The 18,272-nt window shown below is 46.6% G+C and overlaps 1 protein-coding gene across 1 annotated transcript in view; it reads left to right on the forward strand.

Annotated features, from left to right (window-relative positions):
* KLHL10 (kelch like family member 10) overlaps positions 1 to 18,272 on the forward strand; it is a 72,074-nt gene that overhangs the window by 21,521 nt on the left and 32,281 nt on the right. Inside the window, exon 3 of the mRNA XM_069242367.1 lies at positions 1,166 to 1,783. Coding sequence (XP_069098468.1) covers positions 1,166 to 1,783 — 618 coding nt within the window. The remainder of the gene's footprint in view (positions 1 to 1,165; positions 1,784 to 18,272) is intronic.

Raw genomic sequence — 18,272 nt, forward strand, 5'->3', positions numbered from 1 at the left:
CGCCGCCATGGGGGATTCTGAGGGCAGCGGTAAACCGGCGGGAGACCGCCGGTTTACCCTTTCTGACCGCGGCCAAAGCGCCGTGGTCAGAATGCCCTGCGGGGCACCGCCGGCCTGTCGGCGGTGCTCCCGCCGACCCTCGCCCCGGCGGTCGAAGACCGCCGGGGTTAGAATCAGCCCCAATATCCCTTTGTACATCTGGCCCTATGCTCCACGGAGGCACAGAAGCGGCACCCTCTTCAAAAATGTTTTGAATGCGCATGCATTAGGAGCTGTGCAATCCCAGCCTGTTCAAAATGTGGAGGTCTGGCAGTGGCCCACACTTAGGGTGACCAGATTTTGAAAAGCAAAAACCGTGACAGGTCAGACATAAAAGAAGGACTAACGCCTTTAGCTTTATTTCTATATCTAACCTGTCTCGTTTTTTGGCGTAGCCTTGTAAATGTGTGTGTGTGTTTGTGTGTGTATATTATTATTATATATATATACACATATATATATATGTATATATATATATGTGTATATATATATATATATATACACACACATATGTATGTGCGTACAAGCATTGCAGTTCTAAATCTTGTAAATGTGTGCATGTATACGCAAACACATAAATGTACAAGTGCATCTATATGCACATTTACAAAGTTACGTTTTAGCAATGGCTGTACGTCCACCCTACGCCGCCCTGCCCACTTCTCCTCACTTTATCTTTGTGGTAGGAGCAAGCTACTCTTGTGCTGCCTGGCAGAAACAGACACAAATTATTTCAGATTTAAGGGGCGCTTGTGGAAAGGAAAGCATACTTTTAATTCCTCCTTTGCAGGGTGACCTGACCTTGCTCCCAAAAACCGTGACATTTATTTGAAATTAACAAATGAGTCAGGACACAGGGACAGTCCACTGAAAATCGGGGCTGTCTGGGCAAATCCGGGACGTCTTGTCACCCTACATTCTGTCTCCCACCTGTCCATCAGTCCCTTACAGTCAAAGTTCTTTCCTTGTGACCAAACTCTCTCCCCCATCTGCTTTATCCCTCCAGGATATTTAATGCCACCTGTGGTGAATGTGTATATTGCTTAAACGGATGCATTGCTCTCTGTGTGAGATAACACGAAATGACTAGCCTGCCTGCTAACACTCTTGGCTCTCCTCCCCCCAGGTTCGGCTGGCATTGATGCACGCTGAGTATTTCATGAACAACGTCAAAATCAACGACTTTGTGAAAGACAATGAGGAATGTAAACCCGTCATCATCAACACTCTGAAAGCCATGTACGACCTCAACATGAACGGCCCATCCAGTTCTGACTTCAGCAACCCGCTGACGAGGCCGCGCTTGCCTTACGCCATCCTCTTTGCCATAGGAGGCTGGAGCGGCGGGAGCCCCACGAACGCAATCGAAGCCTACGACGCCCGCGCGGACAGGTGGGTGAACGTCACGTGCGAAGAAGAGAGCCCGCGCGCCTACCACGGGGCTGCCTACCTGAAGGGCTTCGTCTACATCATCGGGGGCTTCGACAGTGTGGACTATTTCAATAGCGTCAAGCGCTTTGACCCCGTGAAGAAGACGTGGCATCAGGTGGCGCCTATGCACTCGAGGCGCTGCTACGTCAGTGTGACGGTGCTCGATAACTTCATTTATGCCATGGGGGGCTTTGACGGGTATGTGCGGCTCAACACAGCGGAACGGTATGAGCCGGAGACAAACCAGTGGACTTTAATTATGCCCATGCACGAGCAGAGGAGTGATGCCAGTGCAACCACCCTGTTCGGAAAGGTAAGCGAATTGCTACGCAGTCAGAAATATATTTACTTACTTTAGGGCAGGCCCACTGGAATTATGCGGCAGGGTTGAGTAAATTATGTGGCAAAAAGGCAAATTATGCAGTACATTTTTTATGACAACATCGCTATTGTGTCATTTTTATACATGTTAACACTGCCTGACGAGGTTTCATCTATTTTTTGTCAGTTTAATATCCAAATACAGCTATAAGTAAATGAAAAAGTGACCAGGCAACATTTTAAAAGGGCCTTTCATTGTGTGGCAGGTTATGCCGCATTTTTCGTATCTTTTTAAAGTCTGGCCTGGGAGAAATATTTTTTATTACACCCTGCAGATTATGCATCAGATGATAGATTATGTAGTAAATCCGACAAATCCATGATTATGTGAAGTGGTCACAGAAAGGCATAATTCTAGTATACCCTGTTTTAGGTCCTTCTCTTCCTACTTCTTAAATTATTGTGGGTCCCTGGTGAAAGTTCTGACTAATAGCCAATGGATACTCCAGATGGCGAAAAAGCCTTGTATTTAAGTGTCCTGGAGTCATCATTAATATACAACTTTTTATCACTTTTTAAAAGTTTTATTGTGATCTGATTATAGGCTGCGGTGGGTACTGCAGTACCCCCCAAATTAACCAGCCTGGAGTTCAGAAGTTGTATGAGCAATAAAGAGGCCTTTGCATTTTTTTTTTTTTTGTTCACATTTGGACTGCATTCAATAACAGAGGTCAAATGTCAGGCAGGCTACGTCTTCTGACAGATTGCTGCTTTTTCTTTTACCTTAGAGATTGATGTTTACTTTTTTTCCTCTGTCTGCAAAGTTAGAGGATTTTGTAGATTGAACTATCTGACAATCTTGATAGGGCACACAGAGGGTGAAAGGAAAGGCTGTAGGAAGTCATTTTTTCCCTAACACACAACAACATTTAATTGCCTGTAAATTCATTGTACACATATTACAGCATAAATCAGCAGTGAGGAAAGTACAAATGAAGCACATTTTTTGTAATTCTGAAGTGTGATAAGAAAAAAGATTTTAATACGATCAAATCAATACACTTTGCTTGGCGATGTACAAAGGATAAATATTTCCTGAAACACGATTTCCTCATATTATTTGTAAGCTATGTAGTTTTATCAGTAAAACTGCATGTCAGTACAAATTGTGTGGCCATTTCAATTCAAAGTGTGCTATCTCTAATGACAGGGCGCTACCACACCATGCTTTAGTAATATTTTTGCAACAGTGTGGTCCAAAATTCACCACCGCCTAAATGCCACACCCTTGCCACTCTCTACTGAATGGCCATAATCCATTTGCTACACTTGTTCTTTGTGTGAGGCTGCACCCCTGCCTTGAAAACTGTACCAGTACTACTGTAGAGACCTGATTTAGAGTCATATGTTAATTGAAAGTCCCTTGATTCTGGTTGAAGAGTTACATTCGGAGTAAAATCCACCTATTAAATTTTCTCCACACTTGGGATAGCATGGTGGAGAAAAATTGTCTGGTGGATCTAGGGCTATTACAAGGGCGGGAGGGACAAGGGCAGTATACCCTTTGTGTGGCTTTACATGGCATTTTATATATTCAGTAAGGCAATGCAGCGCAAGTCGCTGCGCTACCTTACTCTGCATCAAAGCGGCATTCCATGGGTGTTGCGGTGGGTGTTCCCATGCAACACCCATGGTTTTTGATACATTTTAAGATTTACAAGGATTTGTAAACCTGGGAATGTGTCTAAAGCCTACGCCTCCCCGGGGGGGCATAAGGAAGGCGTAACAAGGAGAAATATCTTTATTTCTCCTCGTTTTTTCTTTTTCTATGTGTGCTGCATTCTGCAGCACACTTAGAAAGAGGACAACACCCCTCGTGAATGTTTTTGTGCAATAAGGTGTCCCTTCCTGCCCAAAAACAATCATCCCCGCAAATGCAGACACCCTTGCACCATGGTGCAAGGGTGTCTGTGTTGGCGCATGGCAGCCCATCCTGCGCCAGAGCAGAGGAAAAAGACAGGAATGCACCATGTCTTGTAAATATACCACATTCCTGCCCTTTTTTGACACAGGTGCTGCCCTGCATCAAAAGATTGTAAATATGCCCCCACATTTTGGCCTCAGGCCTAACACTTCCTTCCCATAAGCCTGAATGGGTCCGGTTCCAGATGCAGCATTTACTCCAGAAATCTACAAAAGTCATATGACGGCCCAGCTCAGAATCATGCAGTAGGCCTAACCTACAGAAAACTGGCTTAGTTATTCAGTGTTGGGAGATGAGGCAAATCCTGTTTTGTTTTGTTTTTCAAGTAATATGTGGGATGGTGAACTGCTCCAGAAAGCCAGATATGTTTAACATTTTTATATGATGTGCTAGCACACTAAGTATATATGTAGACACATTACAGCTAACAAGCCCTTATTAATAACAACACGTGTGAGTAGAAGAGGAATTTGAGGTAAACTAGAAGTATAACCGTAGATCGAATAGAGGGGCAACTATTGTGAAGATAAGGAAAGATCTACAATGTGGTACTCAGTTCCAGATGGGATATAGTTGGGAGTGTGAAAGGATATCATTGGGAGTGTGAATGCACATCATTGAGAAAGTGAACAGATGTCGTTTAGAGTGTGAATGATTATCGGTGGGCGAGTGAGCGAATTCCATTGGGAGTGTCAACGGATATCCTTGATAATGTGAATGGATATTGATGGGAGTGTAAATGGATCTCATTGAAAATGTGAACGGATATCTCTGAGAATGTGAATAGATATCATTGAGAGTGTGAATCATGGGAGTGTGAACTGATATCACCAGGAGTGTGAACGGATATCATTGGGAGTGTGAACAGATATCATCATGGGAGTTTCAACTGATATCACTTGGCGTGTGAACGGATATCATTGGAAGTGTGAACTGATATCAATGGAATGCAAATGATTGCTATATCATCTTACTGAGGGATTCTTCTAGTCTCTTATGATCAGCTCCTTGTAGAGTTCCTCAAGGCGCATGCTTCCAGTAGCTAGGACGACCTCTCAGTTAGCAAAGGCACCTGTGGCGGAGGAGAGAAGGGAGATAAGAATCTAGGCAAAGTCAGTTCAAAAGTGATAGAAGCGTAAGCGTTAAAAGGTTTGTTAAAAAGTGAACTGAGTATTCTGGGGCATAGTTCCATACCTCATCTCTAAGGCTGTTGACATTACCATGACATGGATGCAGCTTGGTTATGTGTCACCTTGTAGGAGGAAGCAGAATGTGTGTTTCTCATAGCAGGTAGGCCTGGGGTCAGTGCTTCCGGTTGTTTCAGTACTTTCGGTGTGCCTGGGAAACGCAAGTTCGCCTGATCCATGTCCTCTCTTTAAATTGCAAAAAATGTATTTATAAAACCAAAAAAATCTGTACTTGTGCAAACCTGAACTAACCCATCCTCTTCTTGAAATGATTTCTGACTCCATGATGTTAGGACATCATGTTTCCACTCCTGGGCTTTGCTATTCTAAAGCATTGTTAACATGTGGGTCAGGCATAATTGGTTTAGTGCAACGTAGTGAGGAGTCCAACCAATGGGTGTACTCCCTGAAAAAGGAGCAAATCTAATTCCCTGATGAGTAAGCATGTATATACCAGGAGGCATGGTGACAGATGCTGAGGCAAGAGCTTCATGGCTCTATGGCCACACAATTGCAGAACTTCGTCCTCTTCTCGTTGCGCAGGCTAACATTAGGATGATGCGACTAACAACAGTCATAGGCACAGACACAGGCTGAATGCAATAGGTCTCTTTCCAAATACCCTCAGCGTGAGAGAGATGGCAGCTGAGGCACAGGCACAAAGGCAAGTCATTTACCCAGACTTGGCACCAAGCTTGACTGCAGGACTGTGTTGGGTTGGGCTGAGCTGACCTGTTGGTGGGATGGTCAGTGCTCTGAGATGGGCGCCACACCAGGTATAGATGTCATTTCGACTAGGCCCATCGCTGGCCTCATCTCTTTACCAGGCTGTGGACTGTGGCGGCCCCTGGGATGTGTGCATACAGGATGGTATTGGATAGGCTTTTGTCAACGCTGGGCTACAGGCCTAGCAGTCCCAACGAAAGCTAATGCGGGAAGGTATTTCAGCAGCCAACTTTGATCATGGTCAGTGTTTTTCTGTCTTTTATTTACATTAAAATCCTAAAAGGCAAGGCTGTAGCTCAGTGGGTTGAGTGCCTGCCTAAAAGCCTACTAATGGCTCAGATATCAGCTAGTCATATCCATTCGGGGTGGATAAAATGAACATTACTCAGCTGAGTAATAATAACACATTTGTGCTCCTAGAAACATTTTATAGTTTGGTGTCTGGGTTATAGATAAGTATTTATTAATAATGTTGACAGGGGATTGAACAGTCAAAATGATCATCAATGAAGTCAACCAAAATAGAGGAGTGAGTTTCTGTGCCAATGTACATTATTTACCCTTGCTAGTAATTCTCAGCATCAGCAGACATGTGCCTGATGTGTTGAGTTCAAATCAAACATTGGCCTTCATTACGAGTCTGGCAGTCGGACCGCTGCCAATGCAGCAGTCAGAGCACCATACTAGGACCATGGCGGTCGGGCTGCGGTGGGACTGCCAGCTCCACCAGGATCGGAGATCCCGGTGGTCTGGCGGTTGCGGCGATCCTAATCCACCAGGGCAGCGCTGCCCTCGGGATTGCGACCTCGTTCTCCATCTGCCATTTCGTGGCAGTAGCACCGCCATGAAAAGGGTGGTGGAGAATGGGCGCTGGGGGCCCCGTGGGGGGCCCCTGCACTGTCCATGCACTTGGCATGGGCAGTGCAGGGGCCCCTCTGGCCAGCACAGTTGCAGTGTTCATTGCGAGGGTGCTGGTGCACCCTGCATCCTACAGCATTGCAGCCGCCTCGATTATGAGCCGGAAACAATGCTGTAGGCTGTTTCCTGCTAGGGCCAGCGGGCGGAAACTCAGGTTTCCGCCCAGTGGCCTAGCAGGAAACTCTTAATCTTAATGGGTCCGGCGGGGAGGTAGCCACTATGGCGGCAACCTCCCCTTAGGAAGTTCGGCAGATGGCCTAAACCGTCCGCTGAACTCATAATAAGGCCCATTGTCTTTGAAGTTTGTGGAAACATTAAAGGTGCCAAATCTGTAAAGTGAGCAGCTGAGAACTCTGTGCTGTCCAGTAACTTTCAGCTCTATAAGAGTTAACCTTATGGGAAGAAGCAAATTCGCTCTAATCCACTGGCAATTATTTTATTTTATTTATTCCCAATGCTTTAAATAAGCAGGTGTTGACAGGTATGGTATTGGAGCTTTCTTCAAAGCACTGCGGAGGTCTGAAGAAAGGGCACAAATGTGATCTATAGGTGACCCATGGTGGCATTTCTAGCCCTGTTTCCTTCTTGCTCAATCCAAATCTGCTTCTGAGAGACCCAGCTTTCAAAGAGCTGCCTCCCCAGTCACCAGCATCAAAGGGCAGAGGTGCTCTTGACTGTGTGACCACCCGCCCGAAGGAGTCCATGAGGAGCCTGTGGAAATGTATTTATAATCTCAGTTATCTCAGTCAATCAATCAAACAAACAATCAACCAATCAATAAGAGCTTAAACACACGTGAAGAAAACCCATGAAGTCATAGGCGAACATATTCCATTACTAAATTATTTTCAGTGAATTAAACATATCCATATTTGCATATTAAGAGCCACTCTGTTTCAATACTCAACTAAATACTGTATTTTACACATAGATAATCTTCCATACTACAGCACGGCAGAGCAAATACATGTGTCAGCAAGGACACCAAGGATTTCCTTGGTCCTTCTACTTGTGTTGGTCCTTCTACTTGTGATCAGTAATTTCTCTATATTCTGGACCGTTTGCTCTTCCTTGCAATATCCTAACCATTATAGTGGGATGTTGCTAATTTTGTATGCATTGCTTTAGTATCTATTGGAAAAGGGGTAGTATATTACCACTACTTTGACCTACTGCTATATTGCCAGATAATGCAATTAACTGCTATCTCAACTTCACTACCTGCACATCTCTATCCACCCTAAACCTTACATTCAGACTACCAGTTAGCCAGCCATAACACACCACTTACTCTAAAACTGGCTCTAGCCTTAACATCAGCACTAGCCCTAAATCTAACCCTAGACTTTACCCTACCCCTAAACCGAACACTAGATTTAACCCAATGCTAACCATCCACTAAACCCCAACTTTAAACTAACTAGGAACCCTAAAAACGAAAATAAATCTTACTCTAACCCTGAATCTAACTCTAAGGCAGACCAGAAACATCACAGAAACTTTAATTTGAGCTATAAAACGAATCCAAAATTTAACACAAACCCTACACTTAAGGCTACCATAACCTTTACACTAACCATAATCAGAAACATAATCCTAAACTAACACTACTCCTAACACCCACAGTTGTACTTACTTTATTCAATGTATTCTCTTCTTAGTATGAATGTAGTGCCCTCTCTGTATTTGCACACCGAAGTAGGGAATTTGATGTAGTAGGGGTGCAGGAGCAAAGGAAATCTTTGGCTCACAAAAGGGGCTTGTTTTATTTAAAAAATACATAGGTTCTTTCAAAATTAAAGGTAGAGATTAGTCCCATGATAAAAGTATGCCCTACTTTTGCCATGCAACTCTGCCTCCTCACACCCCCCCTAGTGTAACTACTACTTAGCCACCCTCCCTCACCTTATTTTCAGATGCTCACTAAGGTGTGCTAACACAAAGTCCAATCACACATCCTAAACTACACTTCCTGGATGGCACGGCTGTGAGCAAGCCAGTTGTCATCCACTGATTGTACACCTCAGTATCACCATTACCTTTGTCAATAGCCCCTCCAAAACTCATAACATCATCATCCTGACCAACAGGCCAACCAGGCACACAGAAGGGAGTAGAGGACTTCTATGACAAAACTAAATTTGCTGCTTCATGGCACCTCATAACGTAGATCCCCTACTTTGAAAAAGACAATGGAATAATTTAGAATTTGGGAGGGAGAAAGCCCCATTGTAAATCAGCAGGTTCACGCTCTACCAAATTTGCTGTTCCTTCTTCTTTGTTTAGATACGAGGGGAATGGTGAATGATCAACAGCGGGGCTTCTGCTGGCTCTACATTTGGTTAATTATTGCAGCAGACCATCTTTTTTTGATGAATTAGGAGATTCCAGCTATTAACGGAGGGTTTCCAGAGGCTTCCTGGGGCAGATTGACCTTGCCTGGGTCTACCATGCAATACATGGTGGACAGGGAAAATCAAGTATGGCCTTCATGTGCAGACAGAAAGCTCTCTGCATATCAGGGTCACTGTTTTTGTTTCTCAAAACAAACCTCCACAATATAGCTTCCCACCAGATCCACCAACCAGGTTTGTCCTGGTCAAAGAGTTTACCTTCTGACTTAGCCCTTTATATCCCAATCCACCATAGGATTACACTTCTAAAGCACCCCAGGATCTCAGGGGAGGTACTTAGAGGCTCACAGGGAGTCAGACAGAGGGAAACAGTAGGGAACAGTCCTAGTCCAGTTGCCACTGGTCATCTGGGAAGTTGCAGGAAAGACCTCTGGTTGTATCCCTGTAGCTTGAAGAGGTCAGCCTTACGACCATTGGATTACACATTTGTGTAGAGGGTACAAGATGGAGCACATCCATTCCTTCAGGGCTCCTCTCAGGTCACAGACAGCAGGTCCAGTCCTCTTCTGTTCTCCCTCGGGTCCAGCAGTGTTCCAAAGTGGGTGCCTAGATGTGGCTACTGGATGTAGCTCCTGGCACTACTAGCTAGTGGGTGGGGAATGACTTGCAGGAATACCTTAATCAGTGGGGTAAAGGTTTCTGGGGTTGATCCCACCCACTTTGGGCATTTTCAAGATGACAAATGTCTTCGGCCACACTAAACTTGGGCTCTGAGGCCTGGCCGGGGTCTGTGTGATTAGTGTACTATGATAATCCTAGTACCCTCCTACATCTAACACTAAAACCCAGTTTAAGTCAGCCACTTGACTTACAACAGACCCAGGAACAGAAGTGTGGTTGTGAGAAAGTAGCCTCTTTCTAGCCTTGTTACCCCCACTTTTGGCCTGTTTGTGAGTGTATGTCAGGGTGTTTTCACTGTCTCACTGGGCCCAGTGCTCATAGTGAAAACCCTATGTTTTCAGTATGTTTGTTATGTGTCACTGGGACCCTGCTAGTCAGGACCCCAGTGCTCATAAGTTTGTGGCCTATATGTATGTGTTCCCTGTGTGGTGCCTAACTGTCTCACTGAGGCTCTGCTAACCAGAACCTCAGTGGTTATGCTCTCTCATTTCTTTCCAAATTGTCACTAACAGGCTAGTGACCAATTGTACCAATTTACATTGGCTTACTGGAACACCCTTATAATTCCCTAGTATATGGTACTGAGGTACCCAGGGTATTGGGGTTCCAGGAGATCCCTATGGGCTGCAGCATTTCTTTTGCCACCCATAGGGAGCTCTGACAATTCTTACACAGGCCTGCCACTGCAGCCTGAGTGAAATAACGTCCACGTTATTTCACAGCCATTTTACACTGCACTTAAGTAACTTATAAGTCACCTATATGTCTAACCTTTACCTGGTAAAGGTTAGGTGCAAAGTTACTTAGTGTGAGGGCACCCTGGCACTAGCCAAGGTGCCCCCACATTGTTCAGGGCAAATTCCCCGGACTTTGTGAGTGCGGGGACACCATTACACGCGTGCACTACATATAGGTCACTACCTATATGTAGCTTCACAATGGTAACTCCGAATATGGCCATGTAACATGTCTATGATCATGGAATTGCCCCCTCTATGCCATCCTGGCATAGTTGGCACAATCCCATGATCCCAGTGGTCTGTAGCACAGACCCTGGTACTGCCAAACTGCCTTTTCTGGGGTTTCACTGCAGCTGCTGCTGCTGCCAACCACTCAGACAGGTTTCTGCCCTCCTGGGGTCAAGCCAGGCTTGTCCCAGGATGGCAGAACAAAGGACTTCCTCTGAGAGAGGGTGTTACACCCTCTCCCTTTGGAAAATGGTGTGAAGGCAGGGGAGGAGTAGCCTCCCCCAGCCTCTGGAAATGCTTTCTTGGGCACAGATGTGCCCAATTCTGCATAAGCCAGTCTACACCGGTTCAGGGACCCCTTAGCCCTGCTCTGGCGCGAAACTGGACAAAGGAAAGGGGAGTGACCACTCCCCTGACCTGCACCTCCCCTGGGAGGTGTCCAGAGCTCCTCCAGTGTGCTCCAGACCTCTTCCATCTTGGAAACAGAGGTGCTGCTGGCACACTGGACTGCTCTGAGTGGCCAGTGCCACCAGGTGACGTCAGAGACTCCTTCTGATAGGCTCCTTCAGGTGTTGCTAGCCTATCCTCTCTCCTAGGTAGTCAAACCCTCTTTTCTGGCTATTTAGGGTCTCTGTCTCTGGGGAAACTTTAGATAACGAATGCAAGAGCTCATCCGAGTTCCTCTGCATCTCTCTCTTCACCTTCTGCCAAGGAATCGACTGCTGACCGCGCTGGAAGCCTGCAAAACTGCAACATAGTAGCTAAGACGACTACTGCAACTCTGTAACGCTGATCCTGCCGCCTTCTCGACTGTTTTCCTGGTGGTGCATGCTGTGGGGGTAGTCTGCCTCCTCTCTGCACTAGAAGCTCCGAAGAAATCTCCAGTGGGTCGACAGAATCTTCCCCCTGCAACCGCAGGCACCAAAAAGCTGCATTACCGGTCCCTTGGGTCTCCTCTCAGCACGACGAGCGAGGTCCCTCGAATCCAGCAACTCTGTCCAAGTTACCCCCACAGTCCAGTGACTCTTCAGTCCAAGTTTGGTGGAGGTAAGTCCTTGCCTCCCCACGCCAGACTGCATTGCTGGGAACCGCGACTTTTGCAGCTACTCCGGCCCCTGTGCACTTCCGGCGGAAATCCTTTGTGCACAGCCAAGCCTGGGTCCACGGCACTCTAACCTGCATTGCACGACTTTCTAAGTTGGTCTCCGGCGACGTGGGACTCCTTTGTGTAACTTCGGGTGAGCACCGTTTCACGCATCCTCGTAGTGCCTGTTTCTGGCACTTCTCCGGGTGCTACCTGCTGCTGAGAGGGCTCCTTGTCTTGCTCGATGTCCCCTCTACCTCCTGGCGCAATTTGCGACATCCTGGTCCTTCCTGGGCCACAGCAGCGTCCAAAAACGCTAACCACACGATTTGCAGCTAGCAAGGCTTGTTGGCGTTCTTTCGACGGGAAAACACTTCTGCACGACTCTCCACGGCGAGAGGGATCCGTCCACCAAAGGGGAAGTCTCTAGCCCTTTTCGTTCCTGCAGAAACCTCAGCTTCTTCTGTCCAGTAGAAGCTTCTTTGCACCCGCAGCTGGCATTTCCTGGGCATCTGCCCATCTCCGACTTGCTTGTGACTTTTGGACTTGGTCCCCTTGTTCCACAGGTACCCTCGACTGGAAATCCATCGTTGTTGCATTGTTGGTTTGTGTCTTTCCTGCCTTATTCCCCTATCACGACTGCTTTGTCCTTTGGGGAACTTTAGTGCACTTTGCACTCACTTTTCAGGGTCTTGGGGTGGGCTATTTTTCTAACCCTCACTATTTTCTAATAGTCCCAGCGACCCTCTACAAGGTCACATAGGTTTGGGGTCCATTCGTGGTTCACATTCCACTTTTGGAGTATATGGTTTGTGTTGCCCCTATCCCTATGTGTCCCCATTGCATCCTATTGTAACTATACATTGTTTGCACTGTTTTCTAAGATTATACTGCATATTTTTGGTATTGTGTACATATATCTTGTGTATATTTCCTATCCTCTCACTGAGGGTACACTCTGAGATACTTTGGCATATTGTCATAAAAATAAAGTACCTTTATTTTTAGTATAACTGTGTATTGTGTTTTCTTATGATATTGTGCAAGTGACACTTGTGGTACTGTAGTAGCTTCACACGTCTCCTAGTTCAGCCTAAGCTGCTCTGCTAAGCTACCATTATCTATCAGCCTAAGCTGCTAGACACCCTATACACTAATAAGGGATAACTGGGCCTGGTGCAAGGTGCAAGTACCCCTTGGTACTCACTACAAGCCAGTCCAGCCTCCTACATTGGTTGTGCAGCGGTGGGATAAGTGCTTTGAGACTACTTACCAGTCTTGTCATTGTACTTTTCATAAGAGAAAAATATACAAAACAAGTTCAGTGTATATACACATAACTAAAAAGTTTTGCATTTCCTCTTTTCACTCTTTTCTAAGTGCTGAAAAGTACTTCTAAACTTTCTAAAAAGTTCTAAAAAGTTTTTAAAGTTTTTTTTTCTGTCTTTCTAAAAAGTTCTGAAAACTTTTTTCTCTTTTTCTATCACTTTAACTCTCTCTAAAAATGTCTGGCACAGGCCAAAATGTTGACCTGTCTAAGATTGCATATGACCACCTTAGCTGGAAAGGAGCAAGGAGTCTCTGTGTAGAGAGAGGTTTGAGTGTAGGGAAGAATCCTTCCTTGGAATTGTTACTTAACATGCTTAGAGAACAGGATAAGGCTAAAAGTGCCCCATCTGTTGAAAAAGTAGCTAATGGTTCCCAATCGGATCCAGGGACTCCCCCAGGAAAAGGTTCAGGAAAGAAACTTCTTAGCCTTCTCATTACAAGACAGTCTAGCATAGTTGGTACTGAGGTGGAGTCGCATCATACAGATGATGTGCTCTCACATTACACTGTCAGCCAAGCTGTTAGGGTGCCCTCTGTAAGGGACAGGTCTCCTTCTGTTCATTCCCATCATACCTCTGTATCTAGAAATGTCCCTCCCACCAACCCTGATGACAGATTGTTATAAAGGGAACTCAATAAGTTGAGAGTGGAACAAACCAGACTGAAGCTTAAAAAGCAACAATTGGATTTGGATAGACAGTCTTTAGAATTAGAGAAGGAAAGACAGAAGTTGGGTTTTGAAACCCATGGTGGCAGCAGCAGTATTCCCCATAGTCATCCTGCAAAAGAGCATGATTCCAGGAATCTGCATAAGATAGTTCCCCCTTATAAGGAGGGGGATGACATTAACAAGTGGTTTACTGCACTTGGGAGGGCCTGTGTTGTACAGGATGTCCCTCAAAGGCAGTGGGCTGCTATCTTATGGCTATCATTTAGTGGAGAAGGTAGGGATAGGCTCCTTACTGTGAAAGAAAGTGATGCCAATAATTTTACAGTTCTTAAGAATGCACTCCTGGATGGTTATGGCTTAACCACTGAACAATACAGGATAAAGTTCAGAGAGACCAAAAAGGAGTCTTCACAAGACTGGGTTGATTTCATTGACCATTCAGTGAAGGCCTTGGAGGGGTGGTTACATGGCAGTAAAGTTACTGATTATGACAGCCTGTATAACTTGATCCTGAGAGAGCATATTCTTAATAATTGTGTGTCTGATTTGTTGCACCAGTACTTAGTGGACTCTGATCTGACCTCTCCCCAAGAATTGGGAAAGAAGGCAGACAAATGGGTCAGAACAAGGGTGAACAGAAAAGTTCATACAGGGGGTGACAAAGAGAACACTAAGAAGAAAGATGGTGAAAAGTCTCAAGATAAGCATGGGGATAAGGGTAAAACCAAAGATCCCACTTCAAATCTTAAACACTCTTCAGGGGGTGGGGGTAAAACAAATTCTTCCTCTTCTTCTCAACCTACACAATTTAAAAAGCCTTGGTGCTTTGTGTGTAAAAATAGAGGCCATAGGCCAGGGGATAAGTCCTGTCCAGGTAAACCCCCTGAGCCTACCACCACTAATACATCAAGCTCTAGTGCCCCTAGCAGTAGTGGTACTAGTGGTGGGACTGCTGGCAACAGTCAAGTTAAGGGTGTAGTTGGGTTCACTTATGGGTCCATCATAGAAACTGGGGTAGTCAGTCCCAAGACAGTTTCTGTCACACCTAGTGGCATTGGCCTTGCCACACTGGCTGCTTGTCCCCTTACAATGGATAAGTACAGGCAGACAGTTTCAATAAATGGTGTTGAGGACTTGGCCTACAGGGACACAGGTGCCAGTATCACTTTGGTGACTGAGAACCTAGTGCACCCTGATCAACACATCATTGGACAACAGTATAAGATTATTGATGTCCATAACTCCACTAAGTTTCTTCCCTTAGCTATAATTCAGTTTAGTTGGGGTGGAGTTACTGGCCCTAAGCAGGTGGTGGTATCACCTAGCTTACCTGTAGACTGTCTCTTAGGTAATGACCTAGAGGCCTCAGGTTGGGCTGATGTAGAGTTTTATGCCCATGCAGCCATGCTGGGCATCCCTGAGGAATTGTTCCCTCTCATTTCTACTGAAATGAAAAAGCAAAGGAGAGAAGGCCTGAAAACTCAGGATCCCTCTCCATCAACAGGTAAAAAGGGTATCACAGTATCCCCTAACCACCCTACCATTCAGGATACCATTCCTGTGGTGGGAGAAACCTCTCCTGGGGTGGCACCTGTTCCAAGGGAATCATCAGCTGGCAAAGCTGGACTCCCTGAGGTAGAAGTACCTCTCTGTGGGATAACTAACATTGGTGAGAAAAAGAGCACCATTTTAGTTAACATGGAGCATCCCTCCAACTCTCCCAGAGAAACTTTAGTGCAGAAACCCTGCACTGCCTCACAACACTTAGGACAGCATCCCTGCCCTAGTGTGGAGCTCATAGGACAGCATCCCTGCCCTGCTCCAACTCAAGAGAAACAGCATCCCTGTTCTCTCTTCCAGCCATATGGACAAAGTTTTTGCCCAGCTATGGCTTTTCTGAGACAGCGTCCCTGTCTGGCATTTCCATCACTACAAATAGGTTGAGTGGACAATTCCCACTGCTCTAAACTAAAACTTACTGATAGAAACTCTGAAAATACATCTTCACATTGTTGCTTAGCTAAAAAACTTCAAACAGGGTGGTTTACATCCCCACAGGGAAGTAACCATATAGTGGATGATAAAGGGAGTAACCAGTCTATTGCAGAGCTACTCTCTACTTATCACCACTTAGACAATAAAGTCTCAACTGGCCAAGATTAGCCTTATTGTCCTTCGTTTGGGGGGTGGGTTGTGTGAGAAAGTAGCCTCTTTCTAGCCTTGTTACCCCCACTTTTGGCCTGTTTGTGAGTGTATGTCAGGGTGTTTTCACTGTCTCACTGGGATCCTGCTAGCCAGGGCCCAGTGCTCATAGTGAAAACCCTATGTTTTCAGTATGTTTGTTATATGTCACTGGGACCCTGCTAGTCAGGACCCCAGTGCTCATAAGTTTGTGGCCTATATGTATGTGTTCCCTGTGTGGTGCCTAACTGTCTCACTGAGGCTCTGCTAACCAGAACCTCAGTGGTTATGCTCTCTCATTTCTTTCCAAATTGTCACTAACAGGCTAGTGACCAATTGTACCAATTTACATTGGCTTACTGGAACACCCTTATAATTCCCTAGTATATGGTACTGAGGTACCCAGGGTATTGGGGTTCCAGGAGATCCCTATGGGCTGCAGCATTTCTTTTGCCACCCATAGGGAGCTCTGACAATTCTTACACAGGCCTGGCACTGCAGCCTGAGTGAAATAACGTCCACGGTATTTCACAGCCATTTTACACTGCACTTAAGTAACTTATAAGTCACCTATATGTCTAACCTTTACCTGGTAAAGGTTAGGAGCAAAGTTACTTAGTGTGAGGGCACCCTGGCACTAGCCAAGGTGCCCCCACATTGTTCAGGGCCAATTCCCCGGACTTTGTGAGTGCGGGGACACCATTACACGCGTGCACTACATATAGGTCACTACCTATATGTAGCTTCACAATGATAACTCAGAATATGGCCATGTAACATGTCTATGATCATGGAATTGCCCCCTCTATGCCATCCTGGCATAGTTGGCACAATCCCATGATCCCAGTGGTCTGTAGCACAGACCCTGGTACTGTCAAACTGCCTTTTCTGGGGTTTCACTGCAGCTGCTGCTGCTGCCAACCCCTCAGACAGGTTTCTGCCCTCCTGGGGTCAAGCCAGGCTTGTCCCAGGATGGCAGAACAAAGGACTTCCTCTGAGAGAGGGTGTTACACCCTCTCCCTTTGGAAAATGGTGTGAAGGCAGGGGAGGAGTAGCCTCCCCCAGCCTCTGGAAATGCTTTCTTGGGCACAGATGTGCCCAATTCTGCATAAGCCAGTCTACACCGGTTCAGGGACCCCTTAGCCCTGCTCTGGCGCAAAACTGGACAAAGGAAAGGGGAGTGACCACTCCCCTGACCTGCACCTCCCCTGGGAGGTGTCCAGAGCTCCTCCAGTGTGCTCCAGACCTCTGCCATCTTGGAAACAGAGGTGCTGCTGGCACACTGGACTGCTCTGAGTGGCCAGTGCCACCAGGTGACGTCAGAGACTCCTTCTGATAGGCTCCTTCAGGTGTTGCTAGCCTATCCTCTCTCCTAGGTAGCCAAACCCTCTTTTCTGGCTATTTAGGGTCTCTGTCTCTGTGGAAACTTTAGATAACGAATGCAAGAGCTCATCCGAGTTCCTCTGCATCTCTCTCTTCACCTTCTGCCAAGGAATCGACTGCTGACCGCGCTGGAAGCCTGCAAAACTGCAACATAGTAGCTAAGACGACTACTGCAACTCTGTAACGCTGATCCTGCCACCTTCTCGACTGTTTTCCTGGTGGTGCATGCTGTGGGGGTAGTCTGCCTCCTCTCTGCACTAGAAGCTCCGAAGAAATCTCCCGTGGGTCGACGGAATCTTCCCCCTGCAACCGCAGGCACCAAAAAGCTGCATTACCGGTCCCTTGGGTCTCCTCTCAGCACGACGAGCGAGGTCCCTCGAATCCAGCAACTCTGTCCAAGTGACTCCCGCAGTCCAGTGACTCTTCAGTCCAAGTTTGGTGGAGGTAAGTCCTTGCCTCCCCACGCCAGACTGCATTGCTGGGAACCGCGACTTTTGCAGCTACTCCGGCCCCTGTGCACTTCCGGCGGAAATCCTTTGTGCACAGCCAAGCCTGGGTCCACGGCACTCTAACCTGCATTGCACGACATTCTCAGTTGGTCTCCGGCGACGTGGGACTCCTTTGTGTAACTTCGGGTGAGCACCGTTTCACGCATCCTCGTAGTGCCTGTTTCTGGCACTTCTCCGGGTGCTACCTGCTGCTGAGAGGGCTCCTTGTCTTGCTCGATGTCCCCTCTACCTCCTGGCGCAATTTGCGACATCCTGGTCCTTCCTGGGCCACAGCAGCGTCCAAAAACGCTAACCGCACAATTTGCAGCTAGCAAGGCTTGTTGGCGTTCTTTCGGCGGGAAAACACTTCTGCACGACTCTCCACGGCGAGAGGGATCCGTCCACCAAAGGGGAAGTCTCTAGCCCTTTTCGTTCCTGCAGAAACCTCAGCTTCTTCTGTCCAGTAGAAGCTTCTTTGCACCCGCAGCTGGCATTTCCTGGGCATCTGCCCATCTCCGACTTGCTTGT

Source organism: Pleurodeles waltl, chromosome 6, assembly GCF_031143425.1.
Source record: "Pleurodeles waltl isolate 20211129_DDA chromosome 6, aPleWal1.hap1.20221129, whole genome shotgun sequence".
NCBI classification, from domain to species: Eukaryota; Metazoa; Chordata; class Amphibia; order Caudata; family Salamandridae; genus Pleurodeles; species Pleurodeles waltl.